Below are 13,518 nucleotides of genomic sequence, written 5' to 3' on the forward strand. Positions count from 1 at the left end.
TAGTATGCAGCAGACTTATTTAAATTCACCCATGTCGACTAGCTCTGGGGACATGGAATGTCAGACGGGTCAGGGACAGGTCTCTCACTGTTGTGTCGGCCTACGGGCCAAGCAGCAGTGCGGAGTACCCGGCTTTCTTGGAGTCCCTGGGAGGGGTACTAGACAGTGCACCAACCGGGGACTCCGTTGGTCTCCTGGGGGACTTCAACGCCCATGTGGGTAACGACAGTGACACTTGGAGGGGCGTGATTGGGAGGAACGGCCTCCCTGATCTGAACCCGAGCGGTGTTTTGTTATTGGACTTCTGTGCTAGTCACAGTTTGTCCATAACGAACACCATGTTCGAGCACAAGGGTGTCCATCGGTGCACGTGGCACCAGGACACTCTAGGTCGGAGGTCGATGATCGACTTTGTTGTTGTGTCATCTGACCTCTGACCGCATGTCTTGGACACTCGGGTGAAGAGAGGGGCTGAGCTGTCAACTGATCACCACCTGGTGGTGAGTTGGATCCGCTGGCGGAGGAGGAAGCCGGACAGACCTGGCAGGCCCAAGCGCATTGTGAGGGTCTGCTGGGAACGTCTGGCGGAGCCCTCTGTCAGGGGGATCTTCAACTCCCACCTCCGGGAGAGCTTCTCCCTGATCCCGGGGGAGGTTGGAGACATGGACTCCGAGTGGGCCATGTTCTCCACCTCTATTGTCGATGCGGCTGCTCGTAGCTGTGGTCGTAAGGTCTGTGGTGCTTGTCGTGGCGGCAATCCCCGAACCCGGTGGTGGACACCGGAAGTAAGGGATGCCGTCCAGCTGAAGGAGTCCTATCGAGCATTGTTGGCTCATGGGACTCCTGAGGCAGCTGATGAGTACCGGCGGGCCAAGCGTGCCGCGGCTCGGGCAGTCACAGAGGCAAAATTTTGGGGTTGGGAGGAGTTCGGGGAGGCCATGGAGGAGGACTATCGGACGGCCTCAAAGAGATTCTGGCAAACCGTCCGACACCTCAGGAGGGGGAAGCAGTGCTTCACCAACACTGTTTACAGTGCGGGTGGAGAGCTGCTGACCTCGACTGGGGATGTTGTCGGGCGGTGGAAGGAATACTTTGAGGATCTCCTCAATCCCACTGTCACGTCTTCCAAGGAGGAAGCAGAAACTGGGGACCCAAAGGCGGACTCGTCCATCACCCTGGCTGAAGTCACTGAGGTGGTTGGCAAGCTCCTCGGTGGCAAGGCTCCGGGGGTGGACGAGATCCGTCCTGAGTACCTCAAGTCTCTGGATGTTGTGGGGCTGTCTTGGCTGACACGTCTCTGCAACATCGCGTGGCGGTCGGGGACAGTACCTGTGGAATGGCAGACCGGGGTGGTGGTCCCTCTGTATAAGAAGGGGGACCGGAGGGTGTGTTCCAATTACAGGGGAATCACACTCCTCAGCCTTCCCGGTAAGGTCTATTCCAGGGTACTGGAGAGGAGAATCCGACCGATAGTCGACCTGGTCGTGGAACACTGGACCAGCTCTATACTCTCCATCAGATCCTCGAGGGCTCATGGGAGTATGCCCAACCAGTCCACATGTGTTTTGTGGATCTGGAGAAGGCATTCGACCGTGTCCCTCCTGGTGTCCTTTGGGGGGGTGCTCTGGGAGTATGGGGTCCGGGGCTCTTTGCTAAGGGCTGTCCGGTCCCTGTATGACCGGAGCAGGAGCTGTGTTCGCATTGCCGGCAGTAAGTCAGACCTGTTCCCGGTGCATGTTGGACTCCGCCAGGGCTGCCCTTTGTCACCGGTTCTGTTCATTATATTTATGGACAGAATTTCTAGGTGCAGCCAGGGGCCGGAGGGGGTCTGGTTTGGGAACCACAGGATTTCATCTCTGCTGTTTGCAGATGATGTTGTCCTGATGGCTTCTTCGAGCCAGGACCTGCAGCAGGCACTGGGGCGGTTTGCAGCCAAGTGTGAAGCGGCTGGGATGAGAATCAGCTCCTCCAAATCCGAGGCCATGGTTCTCGACCGGAAAAAGGTGGCTTGCCCTCTCCGGGTGGGTGGTGAGTCTCTGCCCCAAGTGGAGGAGTTCAAGTATCTCGGGGTCTTGTTCACGAGTGAGGGAAGGATGGAGCGTGAGATTGACAGGCGGATCGATGCAGCGTCTGCAGTGATGCGGTCGCTGTATCGGTCCGTTGTGGTGAAGAAGGAGCTGAGCCCAAAGGCAAAGCTCTCGATTTACCGGTCAATCTACGTTCCTACCCTCACCTATGGTCATGAGCTCTGAGTAATGACCGAAAGGACAAGGTCGCGGATACAAGCGGCTGAAATGGGTTTCCTCCGCAGAGTGGGCGCACCCTTAGGGATAAGGTGAGGAGCTCGGTCACACAGGAGGAGCTCAGAGTAGAGCCGCTGCTCCTACACGTTGAGAGGAACCAGTTGAGGTGGCTCGGGCATCTGCTCAGGATGCTTCCTGGACGCCTCCCTAGGGAGGTGTTCTGGGCATGTCCCACCAGGAGGAGGCCCCGGGGAAGACCCAGGACACGCTGGAGGGACTATGTCTCTCGGCTGGCCTGGGAACGCCTTGGGGTCCCACCGGAGGAGCTGGAGGACGTGTCCGGGGTGAGGGAAGTCTGGGAGTCCCTGCTTAGACTGCTGCCCCCGCGACCCGGCCCCGGATAAGCGGAAGAAAATGGATGGATGGATGGATGGATGGATAGTTTAATTCTGAGTCTCACCGAAGTCCTTTGGAGCAGATTGTCATGATGAAATCTGCTTCATCCAACTGTCGACTCAACCACGACATCTGTCCCTCTCTGCACATATCCAAATGCTCCCACAGGTCCAACACAACCTGAACACAACATGAGGTGTTTAGGGACAGTACGATAAAACAATGCATGTTCAAATGTTTCTACAAACTCAACACCAATGGTGTTGCTGTTTGGGAGAGGCCTATTTTTATGTATGGCCTAATTTGAACAGCCCAAGTCATTTTAATTAGTACACATCTGACATCAAAAGCCTCCTATCTGTTCCCTTCTCTTCCATTAAAAATACTGGTAGTTAAAGGTGCACTATATAGCTTTTCTGCTCGTCTGCATGAAGATGTTATTGTTTCCGGGAATGCTCCACAGTATGGCTTTAATCTTATGTATCTCCATGGTGGTGTCACTAGGTAAACTGAGAGCTGTTTTGTTTTGCTTTTTTTTAGGAAAGAAAAAAAATACCTTTACATGATGAAAAACCAAAAGAGATAGCTTTAATGCAATACTGTAGAATATTCCAGACCAAGCAACATTAATATCTACATGGAGATGGGAAGGTGACATAACTTCTAACAGAAAAGTTACATAATGCTTTTAAATAAATATTTCTTGTTGATTTTCAGCGCTGTACCTCACATCCACAGAAGTCTTGCAGGAAGTAAGCGAAGGCCTGCACCACACTGTTGTGTTTAGGACAGTCCCTGTTTGAGTAACACAGGAACACCTTGGGGCGGGGCCAAGGACGCTCTGAGATCAATGCTGCGCTCTGATTGGAGGATTCACTGCTCTCCTCATCCAGGTGACTGTAGATGTTTTCTGCAAGGAAGATAGAAAGGGGATAATTTTCTTATCTCAAAGCATACAAAGCAAACACGGCAAAAAAGCTGCTAGTTTTAAAGTTAAATTGCATTTCCATGTCTTATGAGAAACTGCACATGAATGTCCCTTAATGTTTTAATTTCCACTGGATAATTGAGAAATAATTTAGATAAGTTTGACCTTTTATCTGGTTGTTATGCAGCATTCACAAGTTTAAAGAGGGGGTAATTTACTTCTATCAGGTATTATCACAACACAATCAGAGTGCATCCCACTAGTGAAACTACAGCACATTGCATCAGGTTTATCAAGTTGTACTGTACAGTTTTGTATCATGCTTTTGTATATTTATAGAGAATTATTATGTGGGAGCATGGATGACAGGCTTGTGGGTGGAGCACTGGACATAATTTTACAGTTTAAGGCAAGGAGAGTTCAAATAGGGCTCAGGCGAGATCACTAAAATACTCAAACATGTATGGATGACATCTAAAACCACTTCCGGCATGTTTTTCATGAGGGAACAATAGTATAACATGGTAGAAAGAGCTAAAAAAAAAAAGAAAAAGAAAAGAAAAATACCCCTTTAGTGTTTCCACAAAGCATAATTACAGTCTCATATGAATTAACTTGTTTTGGTGTTTTGTTTTTTTTGTTCAATTCATTATGACTAAAAGCAATTGAATAATGTCCAATTCACAAGCTCATATTTTCGTATAATTAGAATGTCCTCTGTGAAAACACAGAGGATAACCAAATATACATCAGTGTAATTGGTGCTCTGAGAGACTTTTTTCAGCTTTTGTGTAAATTCAAATTGTTGCTTTTAAATCCATTTCAATTCATAAACAAAGAGCATGTATTAGACTCAGACCTTGTTGTTTCTTGCGGCACATGACAGTGAAGAGGGTGGCAAAGGCGGAGAGGATGACCAGAGGGACGGTAATGGCCATGGCTCTGATTGGACCGGCCCACGGAGAGTGGACTGAAAAATAAAGACACATTTAGGATCACAGATATCACACCACTGGCTTTCAAACTGTAGTACGTGTGATTAGCAGGTCTCTGGTTGTACACATTATTTCATAATTAAGCTTATTTGGAAATATTTCCTAGTAAGTGAAGTGTATTATTAACGAAGATCACTTGTTTTGGGTATTTTGATTTAATAATATTGCAGTGTTTGTGTAAAAAAAAAAAAGATTACTGTATTTTCCAAATAACGATTCATTACTACCCTGATTAATTGCTGCAGCTCATCTGTTTCAGTTTTTTAGCCCTGATTATATCTAAACCCTGCAGACTCAAATCTACAAGTCAACAGAGTTTTATATGGAGCGCAAAGGCCACCCTTAGAGATACAAGGGTCACAGAGGAAAATACTGTGATAATTTAATGAGACCACGCTCACAGTCCGCTCGTATCAAGTGGATCTGTTATCTGTAGATGTATTTAAAGGTGTGTGGTGAACTAGGAAACACTTATGGAGTCATACTTGACTGGGACACTATTAGGTAGGTGGGGGATGTCTAATCAAGTAGAGATTAGACATAAGGGTGGCAGGGAGGTAAGGGGGAGACGAGCGGGGATGAACGGGAAGGGGAGGGACGTATGGGAGTAACAGATGAAGTGGGTTTGGGAGGGGGGAGGGGGCATCGGGTGAGCATTGGATTAAATATTCAGTTTGCGTTTTACAATTCATTTTCTCTATGTTACTTACTTGTGTGACTAACAGATCATATGGCAAGTGCATTAAAAGTGGTCACGTTTAATGTCAGAGGTCTAAGGCACCCTACTAAATGTAAACGAGTCATGGCATTTTTGAAAAAACAAAAGGTTGATATTGCATTACAACAGGAAACTCATTTGTCCAGTGGGGAACACAAAGCACTCCATAGAGATTGGGTTGGACAAGTATATTATTCAAGTTATAACCAAAATAAATGGGGAGTTGCTATTCTAATTAATAAAAATACACCCTTCTTACTTAAATCACAACAGGACGACCCAGGGGGCAGATATATTATAATTAAAGGAACAGTTTCAGGAAATGGAATTACTATTTTAAATATCTATGCCCAAAATGAAGATAGACCACAATTTATGATAGAAATTATAACATTGTATTGTCAATACAACAACAAATTAGGGCTTATTGGTGGGGACTTCAACTGCTGTATGGATAACAATTTGGACAGAAGCTCATCAGGCTTGGGCAATCCAAAAACATTACAAGCTTTAGAGGAGGCAACCAAAAAGACAGACCTCACTGATGTGTGGAGGCACTTTAACCCCACAATAAAAGATTATACTTATTACTTTTTATTCAGCAAGACACAATAGCTACTCTAGACTGGATTATTTCTTTTTACCTTATAACCTTCTCTCATCAGTAACTTCATGCACAATTGGACCAATTCTAATTTCTATACCTTTCTCTTACATTATCAAATCACAGATCTCAAAATAAATTTTGTAAATTTAATTTTTCATTTTTTAGCTGTGCAGAAACTTGTGACAACATTAGGAAATGGATCCAACAATATACTAAAGAAAATGTTGACACATCCGTGAGCCCTGCCACAATATGGGATGCAGCGAAAGCCGTCATTAGAGATCATCTAATTTCCTATACATCAGCAGGGAAAAAAGAAGCAAATAGAAAAGCAGAAGAGCTGCAGGAAAAATTACAAGTTGCAGAGCATAATCACAAACAATCGCCAACACCAGAAAATATGAGGAAATTAAATAAAAACCAAACTCAATCAGATACAAACAGAACAAATCAAGAAGATGCTACTCTTCACTCGAAAAAGACACTATGAATTTGGAAATAAACCAACCAGATTATTGGCATACCAACTGAAAAAAGAACAAGGTGATTGCATGATTAAATGCATACGATCTTCCAAGGGAAAGCTCAAATATGTCATTGAGTCAATCAAACATAACTTTCAAAACTTTTATATGCAATTATGTTCAACAGAAAATCCACCAGAAACTGAGATAACTAATTATCTGGAAAAAATATCTCTCCCTACTCTATCTGACCAAGATAAAAAACAATTAGATTCTCCATTTACAGCAGATGAAGTCCTGGAAGCCATTTTGTTATTGCCTTCTGGAAAGTCACCAGGCAAAGACGGATATACAATTGAATTCTATAAAACTTTCTGTCCCGAATTAGTCCCTCTGTTCATGCCTATGCTCCATAACTTCTGTGAAAAAGGTATACTCTCCCGATCAATGGACACAGCAATTCTATCCCTTATTCACAAAGAAGGTAAAGACTCTTCTGAGTACTCATCCTACCGCCCAATCTCCTTATTACCAGTTGAGTTTAAAATTATTTCAAAATTATTGCAGGAAGATTACAAAAAAGATTTAAAAAACTTATCAACTCTGATCAATCAGGTTTTACTAAAGCTACATATGCATCTGACAATATCAGGAGACTTCTAAACATTATTGACCACTCAACCCTATCAAAAAAACAAGCATTAATTTTATCTTTAGATGCAGAAAAGGCGTTTCATAGGGTCGAATGGTCCTACCTTTTACAAGTATTAAAAAAATGTAACCTTGGGGATAATTGCATTAACTGGATTAAATCATTATATAGTGAGCCAAAAGCTAGAATCTCTATTAATGGAACTCTCACAGACTGTTTTGGTCTGACCAGGGGTTGCCGCCAAGGATGCCCTTTGTCTCCCATTTTGTTTAACCTGGCAATTGAACCCTTCGCAGAGTCGATAAGATATAACAATGAGATTCCCAGAATCACAGTTTGAAAGGTGGAAAATAAGATTTCATTATACGCAGACGACATTGTTCTATATGCTACAGAACCTCAAAAATCCATTCATAATTATCCGTTAATAATAGAAGCTATTGAGAATTTTGGAGCTGTGTCAGGCTACAGGGTTAACATAAAAAACACATGCTTTACTTCTTAATACAAATCTAACAAGGCAACTTAAAGAATTGTCCCCTTTTTCCTGGACACATACGGCTTTAAATACTTAGGGGTAAATATAACATCTAATCTAAAGGAACTCTTTGAGACAAACTACATGCCACTACTCCTTCCCATTTCACTCCTTGGTAGGATTGATGTAATTAAGATGAATATATTACCTCATTTTATATACAGTACCTGTATCAATCATTACCATGCTACCGTAAATTTCGGACTACAGAGCGCACCTTGATATAAGCCGCACCAGCTAAATTTGAAGAGAAAATCAATTTTGTACATATATAAGCCGCACCTGAATAAAAGCCGCAGGTTTTCATATTGTAACATGAGATATTTACACAGAAAGACGCTGCACCGACACGCTTTTTTTTAAACTGTGCCTGAAAATTGGCACCAACACGACAACAACACGGGATGAACACATCTGCAGGTTTAGAAAATAAAGCTGCACCAACACGGAAAATCTGCTTTTATTTCCTCTGAAAACTTTTGTCGTCTTTTTACATTGACCAAGTTGGATTCATTGATGTCGAGCTTACGTGCAGTGGCTCTATTTCAGGGGTCGGCAACTCGCGGCTCCGGAGCCGTATGCGCCTCTTTCAGCCTTATACTGCGGCTCTGCGTGGCTTGGGAACTGACACTGACACAGCTCACAGTCCTGCGTAAAGAGCCCTGATTTTCAGACGTTGTGCGCACAGGGGTCAGGAGCAACTTTGGCCCGTCCCTAATGACACACTAATAAGCTCGTCCGTAGATGTATCATGAAAATCCTGCTGGAAATCGCCACAGAAATCTATTTGATGTAGTGATAAGTTTATTATCTGCTCTTGTCTCCGCGGTGACGTATCACGTATAACACATCAGACGCGACGCACAAAAGTAGAGCCACAAGCGAGTGAAAATGAGCCAAAACAAAAGTCTTTGGAGAGCTTTTAACAAAGGGGAAAAGGACAACTGAGGAGCCAGAAGAGGAGACTACGACCTCCAAGAAAAAGAAAGATAAATTTAACAGACAATGCCTACTTAAAATCTGGGTTTGTCGCTACAGGTGACTCTCACGCACAGAGTCCGCTCTGCGTAACATACGGGAAAAGCAAATAAGGCAATGAAACCTTCAAAACTGCTTTGGCACATGGAGAATAAGCACCTGGGATTAAACGATACGCTACGAGTTTTTTGTTGTTGTTTTTTTAAAGAAACTGCGGAGTAGAGTAGACATAATCACATAATCAGCGCGATGCATGATGCAGCGGTTTGGTGAGTTGTATTTTTTTAATGCACTTAAGTTGTTTTTGCCATATTTATCTGCCACGTGTAGAAGGCTTGTCCGTGAAAGTAAAACCTACATTATTCCGTTACATTATTGTTATTATACAGTGTTATCTTCATTTTAGATGTCAAAAAGTATTTGCGGCTCCCAGTGTTTTATTTTACGTGGAAAGTGGGTCCAAATGGCTCTTTGCGTGTTAAAGGCCGACCCCTGCTCTGTTTCCTTTCTGTTTCTTTATCTTAAAAACTGCATCATATCCATTTCATGATGCGCAAAATGATCGTTCAAAATCAAAACTAGTGAATTCTTCAGAGCAGAATCTTTCCCCACGTCTGTCTCACTTTTATGTTTACAGCTAGAGAGCGCCCCCCAGGGGCCGTTATCCAGTAAAATTCCATATATAAGCCGCACTGCTGTAAAAGCCGCAGGGTTCAAAGCGTGGAAAAAAAGTAGCGGCTTATAATCCGAAATTTACGGTATATTGATAAACCATTCTTTAAATCGCTGAATAAACATATAACTCAATTTATCTGGAAAAAAGGTACACCTAGAATTGCTTACAAAACACTATCCAAATCCAAAGATAAAAGGGGATTGGAGCTTCCAGACTTCCAACTGTATTACTGGTCATGTCAAGTAAAAGCTATGTTAGGCTGGCTTGATACTCAAAGTGCTCCCCACTGGACATTCATCGAGAGAGAACTTTGCTCTCCTGTTTCATTGGCGTCATTACCATTTATTAATAATATTAAAATGCTATCTCCTATAGGGAGAATTTATGTTGTGTATGACATTTTGTGTGCTTGGCAAGACGTTAAAAAACACTGTGGACTCTCAACATTTATATCAACGTTAGCCCCACTATCCTCAATCTCTGACCTCCCAAGCTCGATTGGAAAATCGTTGCTGGCAAACTGGAGAAAATCTGGATTAATGCAGTTTCATCAGTTATTTAAAAATAACACTCTTAAAAACGTTTATGATTTAACTGAAGAATTTGGAATACTAAAGCATGATTTTTATAAGTTTTTACAAATGTGTCATTGTATTACTACGTTGATTAATCAAAAACGTTTGGCAATGGAGGTTTCAGAGTTAGAGAATATGCTATTAAATTTCAAATCTTTGAAGGGACCTAGGGTCTATACATTTCTAGCTAAACAAGAGGAGTCAGCTCTTCCTTCTCTAAGATATATATGGCAAAAAGATCTGGGTGTTGACGAGCAGTGGAGTAAAATTACTAATGGTGTCTTTCTGAAGATGTCAAGCAACAGAATATTAAAACAAAACTATACATTTTTGAATAAAGTATATCTGACCCCACTCAGGATGAGTAAAATGTATTCTAGCCTGTCTCCTAAATGTAACAGATGTAAATCTCATACAGGTTCTTATTTTCACATGTTTTGGGAGTGTAATCATTTAAGAGAGTTCTGGAATTTAATACACGACTTTACTGTTAAAATTGCTAAAAAATCCCTTAAGATATCCCCTATTAGGAGTCTGTTTGGCGTAGAATATGATATAGAAATGAATCCAATACTACAGAAACAACTGGGTATCATATCATACTTATCAAAAAAATGTATTCTATTAAATTGGAATACAGAAAATCCTCCTACATTTGGAATATTTAGACAGCTTCTACTTGATATCTCTCATTTAGAGTATCAAACGTATGCATTAAAACATAGGACAGACCTATACAATGATTTATAGGGGTGCCTTATTGACCGCTGACCTTTCAAATGTTTACCACAGGTCAAACTCCAGACTAGAAATCAATGTAATATTAAAGTTATGTATGTGAAGACCATAACAATTATTATTATATATACATTTTATAAACTGATAATAATTAATTATTATCTTATTTTATATATATATATATATATATATATATATATATATATATATATATATATATATATATATATATATATATATATATATATATATAAAAATATATATCATTAACTATATATCATTAACTACTAGAACAGAAGTTTATAATGGTAGTAGAGTCATAAATAGCATTGAGCTGGAATGTGACCTGCTTTCAGGTAATATTATTGATGATTGTATGTTGGAGAGGGGGCAGATGGTGACCATCAGAGAACCAAAGGAAGGATGCAAATCAATTATTATTTTCTTAAAATTTTTTTCTATTGTTAGTTTTATTTTATTTTCTTATTTATTTATTTATTCTATCCTTTTTTGCATACTCGGTGTGTTTTGTTTTCTGGTCAACTTTTATGCCCGTAATATTGATTTTCATTAGTAGCATCACTTATTATGGTTACCATACTTGGTACTTATATATATATATATATACACACACACACACACACATGCATAAACATATACATTGAGATGTATGTGCATCTGCTCCTGTGTTTACCCGGTAACCAGGGAGGAGGGGTGGGAGGGCTAAATAAAATGTTAAAATGCAATAAAAATTATGAATAAAAAAAAAGAGGAAAATACAGTGTGAAATGTCCAGGCTTTGGGTGTTTTACAAAGATAGAGGAGATTTAATGTTTCAGTTGGTCTCATCTCTGAAGTACCATATTTTTAATTACCTTGACTGACATGGAATTGTGTCTGTCTCCTTGTCACATTGCTGTCGTCTCTGAGCTGAAAAACAAAACCAGGAACATGAATTAAAGCAAATAAAAATAACAGAATATTATTTTAAACCCAGTTCACTCTGTAGAGGTTAGAATGAGACAAATAATCATACATCAATACATTTTATGTTGTGATAATCGGCCACAAAGATAACTGGCACAATAAACCAGATTGATGTTACCCTTTAGATTGTTATAAGTCAAAACAACAACAAGCACAATTCTTTACTAATAGTTTTAACTATAATGAACAGATAATAATTAATATCCATAACACTTTAAACTGTGAGAAATTTTAATCAATTCAATAGATAAATATTGTGATATTGTCATTAATTACAATTATTTTGCCCATGATAATCGTGGCACAAAATTTTCTGGTAGAGTTGCCTGGGAGAATTGTACCTCGATGCTGTAGGTTCCAGGAGTGACGTCATAGAGGATACAGGTGGTTCTGGGCTGGTTCAGATCCTGACAACAAAAATGTTTTCAAAAATTATATACAAGAGTCAGTGAGATTTATGACTTAAAAAGTGCACTGCGTAACTTTTCTGGTAAAGGTTCTGCAACCTGCTTATCTCGAGAGAAATGTTATTGCTTTACCTGGAATATTCCACAAAATGACTTTAAACTTATCTATTTCCATAGGGACAAGCAGGTGAAGCCAAGTTCCATTCTCAGTGGAGTGCAACTTTAAGTCACACAACTCACTCAATGCCAAATTACATTCTCACAGCGAGAATTCATATTGTAGCAATAAAAGCATCTGTATGTCGTAACGGTGGGTGTAGCGTACCAAAGATGTGCAGGACTCGGGACAGGTTTACAGTGTTTTATTTACAGTTAGTGAAAGGTTCAGTCTTAATAGTTCATGTAACACACACAAGGAGCGGGGAGCGGGAGGCGAACCAGACGGGAGTGGTGCCGAGCAGGGACGTGAAACCAGGACCGAGACGAGGACAGGTTCAGGGTGATACCAGAGCACGCCAGGCAGAGATGTCCAGAGCGGGCACGAAGACAGCCAGGGCCGGAGCACGACGGGACCAGGAGCAGGCCAGGGAAGATCCAGCAGGGATAGTCCAGAGAGCGGGAGACAGGGCCGGAGACGGGAAGCAAGCCGGAGACCAAGGCGGGGCAGGAGGAAGGCAGTGAGGAGGACTGTAACGGGGCTGGAGCGCGGAGGCAGGAGCAGGGACGAGCGAGAGCAGGAATCTGGAAGGTAGCAGAAATCCGGTAAGTAACGGGCGGACAGGCAACACCAATACAAAGCTAGACTGAGGCATATACGTTGACACGTAGACGGTCTGGTCACCGAGTGTCTGAAGCTCATCCATCTTAAGCTCCGCAGCAGGTGGAGGTGATTGCGCTGATGTGCTCCAGGTGCGCGCAGGAGGAGCCAGCAACTCCGCTCCGGACTCAGGCAGGTGCGGGAGGGGGAGAACACACAGGGAGACACAAGAGAGGCAGATAATACGTGCCTCATGACAGTACCCCCTCCCTAAGGGCCACCTCCTGGTGGACCCTCCGGCTTGTCAGGATGGGCGCGGTGCAATTCTCTCACCAAGTCGGGCTTCCAAGATACGTGCCCTTGGCACCCATGAGCGCTCCTCCAGACCGTACCCCTCCCAGTCCACCAGATATTGGAGGCCCCTTCCGCGACGACGGACGTCGATGAGGCGGCGGACGGTGAAGGCTGGGTGACCGTCCATGACCCGGACAGGCGGTGGGGGATCGGCCGGAGGGCACAGGTCACTGGTATGGACGGGCTTGACCTGAGAGACGTGGAAGGTCGGGTGGATACGGAGAGACGGGGGCAGTGACAACTGGACGGGTTGATGACCTTAGTGATCTTGAACGGACCAAGAAAACGGGGGGACAGCTTGCGGGAATCAGTTTTCAGGGGGATGGTCTTGGACAATAGCCACACCATTTGGCCGGGTTGGTATGCGGGTGCTGGGACGCGGCGCTGATCCGCTGCCGCCTTGATGCGTCTGCCTGCCTGAAGGAGAGTGGCCCTCGTCTTCGTCCACACCCTGCGGCAGCGCTGAAGGTGGTGCTGGACAGAGGGAACCTCCAGATCCTTCTCC

General features: G+C 43.0%; 1 protein-coding gene across 1 annotated transcript in view; it reads right to left on the reverse strand.

Moving 5' to 3' along the window:
* Positions 1–13,518, reverse strand: part of LOC117378077 (interleukin-17 receptor D-like) — a 44,938-nt gene that overhangs the window by 4,778 nt on the left and 26,642 nt on the right. The window contains exons 8-12 of the mRNA XM_055224734.1: positions 11,837–11,902; positions 11,384–11,438; positions 4,427–4,537; positions 3,365–3,549; positions 2,704–2,819 (exon numbers count right to left, since the gene is read on the reverse strand). Of these exons, the coding sequence (XP_055080709.1) occupies positions 2,704–2,819; positions 3,365–3,549; positions 4,427–4,537; positions 11,384–11,438; positions 11,837–11,902 (533 nt within the window). The remainder of the gene's footprint in view (positions 1–2,703; positions 2,820–3,364; positions 3,550–4,426; positions 4,538–11,383; positions 11,439–11,836; positions 11,903–13,518) is intronic.

This window comes from Periophthalmus magnuspinnatus, chromosome 10, assembly GCF_009829125.3.
Source record: "Periophthalmus magnuspinnatus isolate fPerMag1 chromosome 10, fPerMag1.2.pri, whole genome shotgun sequence".
In the NCBI taxonomy this organism is placed as follows: Eukaryota; Metazoa; Chordata; class Actinopteri; order Gobiiformes; family Gobiidae; genus Periophthalmus; species Periophthalmus magnuspinnatus.